General features: G+C 56.0%; 1 protein-coding gene across 1 annotated transcript; it reads right to left on the bottom strand.

Annotated features, from left to right (window-relative positions):
* Nucleotides 1-211: 211 nt before the first annotated feature.
* GUITHDRAFT_122785 (hypothetical protein) lies at nucleotides 212-625 on the bottom strand (the record flags this gene model as incomplete). Its single annotated transcript, XM_005817931.1, has 1 exon — nucleotides 212-625. One exon carries the CDS (start codon nucleotides 623-625, stop codon nucleotides 212-214), a length of 414 nt encoding a protein of 137 aa, XP_005817988.1.
* Nucleotides 626-4,040: the final 3,415 nt, after the last annotated feature.

Raw genomic sequence — 4,040 nt, forward strand, 5'->3', positions numbered from 1 at the left:
TCCCCCTCCCATCTGCACGGAAACAGAAGAGGAGCGAAATTGAAATGACATATGGATCTTCTTTCACCTGAGGTGATGTGCATGAAGTTATGTTAGGCAATATTGCATGACACTCTTCTCAGCAACCAACTTTCGGAGGCTTGCCATTCCTCCAGATGTGACGATGGCAGGGAATGTTAATTAGGTTCAGGTTCTTCCCGAGTTGTGAACCCTACCTCACGGCGGGGTCGATGGACCCAGCGCAGTAGTAGTTCTCCGGGCACGGGTAGCACTCCCCGTTGGGCAGCAGATAGGTCCCTGGCTTGCAGGCGCACTCGCTCACCTTCGAGATGCCCCTCTTCGAGTACGTGCCGTTGGGGCAGGGATGCATCTCGGTGTACCCGCCACCGCAGAAGAAGTCGTACGGGCACTCGTAGCAGAAGGCGGTATCGTTGACAAAGTAATTCCCTGGCTTGCACATGCATCCGTACTTGGAACCCTGCCCTGCGACGCTGAACGACCCTGTCGGGCAGCTGTACATCTGCTGGTTGTTGCAGTAGTGGTCGGGAGGGCAGATCTCGCACACCTTGGGAAAGAAGCTCGTGGCGTAGTACCCAGCGAAGCAGTCGCAGAAATAATCCGTCATGGCGTTGGTCGGGGAGGACGAGTGGGGTGGGCACAGATCGCGCACTCGCAGTACGTCCCGGGGCCACGGAAGCCCTCATTGCACGAGCACTCGTAGGAGCCCACCGTGTTGGTGCAGGCGGCGTCTATGCTGCAGTTGTTCCATCCCAGGCACTCGTTCACATCGACGCAGCGGTTGGATTGCGACAGATTGTAGCCCGCCGGGCAGGTGCAGGTGAAGCTCCCCTGCGTGTCCGTGCAGACCGCCATCGGGTCGCAGGGCGCCGGTTCCAGCAGGCACTCGTCGATGTTCAGGCAGAGCCCCGACGGCTCCGTGCTGAAGCCACGGTTGCACACACAGTAGAAGCTGCCGACGGTGTCGAAGCATGCGCTGTTGTTCTGGCACACGGAGGAGGCGTTGAGGCACTCGTTGACGTTCACACAGCTCGAGTCCGAAAGTCCTTTGGTGTATCCCGCATCGCAATCGCACTTTAGGGTTTAGGGTTTAGGGTTTAGGGTTTAGGGTTTAGGGTTTAGGGTTTAGGGCCGTTATTTTCGGCAGCATGGCTCCTCGTCAGGTGTAGGGGAAGCTGCCAGGGCGCCAAGGAAGCTGCAAGCAAGAGGTTTGTATACTTCAAATAGCTTTCTAAGTATGGTTCTTCAGTATGATGAAAATGTTCGCAACCTGCTGTATCGGAGATCATGCCAATACACGCAGAGCGGACTTGTGGATGCCTCTGTCCTCGAAGCTGATCTCGTCGAGAGGGTGAAGAGCTTCGCGAAGCGTTATCCGAACAGCAGGACAGCCCAGGCTTGCAAGGCTGTGGAGGGATGCACCCCCGACGCTATCGCAGAAGCCATCCGCTCGACATGTCAGCAGGCACGACGTGAGCTTCTACAAGAAGCGATGACTGGATGGAGTGACGCATCCAGAGAATGGTTTATACAGCAGATTGAAGAAGCCAAGAAGGAGAAGGTCGAGACATACACCGCCTCAGCAGGCAACGAGGTGACTTCCTTCATCTCCATGACTCTCCTGGGCATCTCCTCGGTGTATGTCAACCATGAAGAGAAGCTGAAGAAGAAATTTGAAGAGATCGGACTGATCGTAGACTCAGTGCAAGAGAGTAAAGCAATCATGTGGAAGGCTCCGTATAGACCCGAGATAGCGAGTGCTGAGGAGATCCCGGTGACTGTTTCCTTCCTCCGCAATGCACAAGCGGAGAAGCTCTGGCAGGGAAGAGAGGACTTCGCGATCGATGGTCGCAAGTTCACAGCTGTACATGTGAGCATCGTGCACGATCGATCTTTCAAGATTCGAGCCAAGAGAGGACCCTGGGGCAAAGGGGGCAGCTTGGCAGAGCTGACTCACCTGCTAACCTTGGGCGGCATGACAACGGCTGAGATAGCTGCCGTCTATCGCTATCAGCTGCTGCGCCAGTCCCTTGCAGCGGTCCAACTCCAGCCGCTGGCAGGCATGCTGGTCGCTGGGGCGCCAGGACAGCAAGTCCACAAAGGCTTAGGTCAGAAAGGCTTCATCGCTGTAGGGGCCAACGTCATCTGGAGACAGAGGGAGGTGGAGTGGATCGTCTCCTCGAGCTGCCCAGAGGCGAATGATACAGCATTTCGAGCTTTCCGAGAGAGCGAAGCGATGGAGGGAGTACACCTGACTCTGTTCAGCGAGGACCCGAAGATCAGAGAGGCGCTCGCAGTCGAGTTGACAGCTGATCGCTTTGTGTCCAGAAATAAGTTGAAGAAGGCATCAAGGATGCAGAAGAATGCAGGCGGCAAGGACGGCAAGGAGATCAAGATCATCATCAAGTCGACGGCGGCATCTGGTCGCTTCACGAGGAAGGAGATGGAGGGGCTGTGCAACGGCGGCAACACGTCTATCGCAAGAGTCAAGAGAGTCTTGTTGGAGATCGCTAACAGGCTCGAGATCAACGTTGAAGGCATCGACATGGAGGAGGATTTGAACACCAAGTCCTGGAACGGGTCCAAGCTATGCATCCTCCTTGGCTCCACGGAGGATGCTCGACGCATGATGAAGGAGCTGCCCTTCTATCTCGAAGGCGCAGCAACCAAGCTCGAAGCAGTTGGCTTCGACAAGGAGCCTGACTCTGAGGCGGCTGGTCAGCGGGGCACCAGCGACGCAGTGCAGCGACAGGAGGAGAGCGAGGGAGAGTGGCTGGAGTTTACAGACCTGGAGAGGATCACAATGGAGGCAGCATCTCCGTCAAGCCAAGAGGACATGCAGCTCGTCAGCGAGCTGTCAGCAGTCATCGAAGATGCAGCTTCTTTGAACGAGGCAGGGACGAGCGAGCCGATCAAGCTGGTCCTGGACAAGGCCGTTGGCAACCTCCACGACACCTTCTACTCTCCGGGGAGCCTGGAGTTCATGTCGCTGGGAGAGTGGGCGAAGACGCCAGAGGAGCAGGGAGTGGGACGCAACGCGCTCAAGGAGAAGCTGGGGAAGTGGCTGCAGAGCAAGCGCTGGACTCGCGTGCAAGGAGAGAGCAAGAAGGCAAGGAGGGGCAGCGCGTTCTCGCCACGGGCAACGGCAGCTGCTGAGCTTGAGCAGGAGGCGGAGAGCGACGACATAGAGCGTCGATCTCTTAGCCTCCTGTTCATAGCACTGAGTAAATTCGCAGAGATGCATGTGCTGGCCTGCTCGCTGAAGGTGGACAAGAAGGACCGACTGCGAGTGGAGATGAGGGAAGATGACGAAGAAGAGGAAGACATGGAGGAAGAGCAAGGCGAGGGCGAGGAAGAAGACGGGGCGAGCCCGTACCGAGCTTGAGCTGAGCCCAAGGTAAGGAGAGAAGGTAGGAGGCGACCGAAGGCCAAGGTGAGGAGAGGCAACTCTCCTGACTGAAGCTGAGGAAGCTGAATGGAGGACGAGTAGGTGGCGACCGAAGGCCAAGGTGAGGAGAGGCAACTCTTCTGACTGAGGCTGAGGAAGCTGAATGGAGGTAGAGTAGGTGGTGACCGAAGGCCAAGGTGAGGAGAGGCAACTCTCCTGACTGAGGCTGAGGAAGCCAAGAGAAGACAGCAGAAGTAGAGAGTAGAAAGACGCCTCAGAAGCAGGGTTCGCATTGTAGGCCGTGTACTCCCAGTGCTCGAGCCCCTCTTTAGACTAGGATCAAATTGCATAAGCCCACAAAGAGGCCGAGCAACATTCTAGCATTCTAATAAACTCACATTATGATAATAATTATAGGGTTTAGCGTTTAGGGTTTAGGGTTTCGGCTCTAGGGTTTAGGCTTTAGGGTTTAGGGTTTAGGGTTTAGGACCGGGCCCCTGACAGAGGACCGGGCCCCTGACTGAGGGTTTAGGGTTAGGGTTTAGGGTTTCGGGTTTAGGGTTTAGGGTTTAGGGTTTAGGGTTTAGGGTTTAGGGTTTAGGGTTTAGGGTTTAGGGTTTAGGGTTTAGGGTTT

Source organism: Guillardia theta, assembly GCF_000315625.1.
Source record: "Guillardia theta CCMP2712 unplaced genomic scaffold GUITHscaffold_447, whole genome shotgun sequence".
Lineage (NCBI taxonomy): Eukaryota > Cryptophyceae > Pyrenomonadales > Geminigeraceae > Guillardia > Guillardia theta.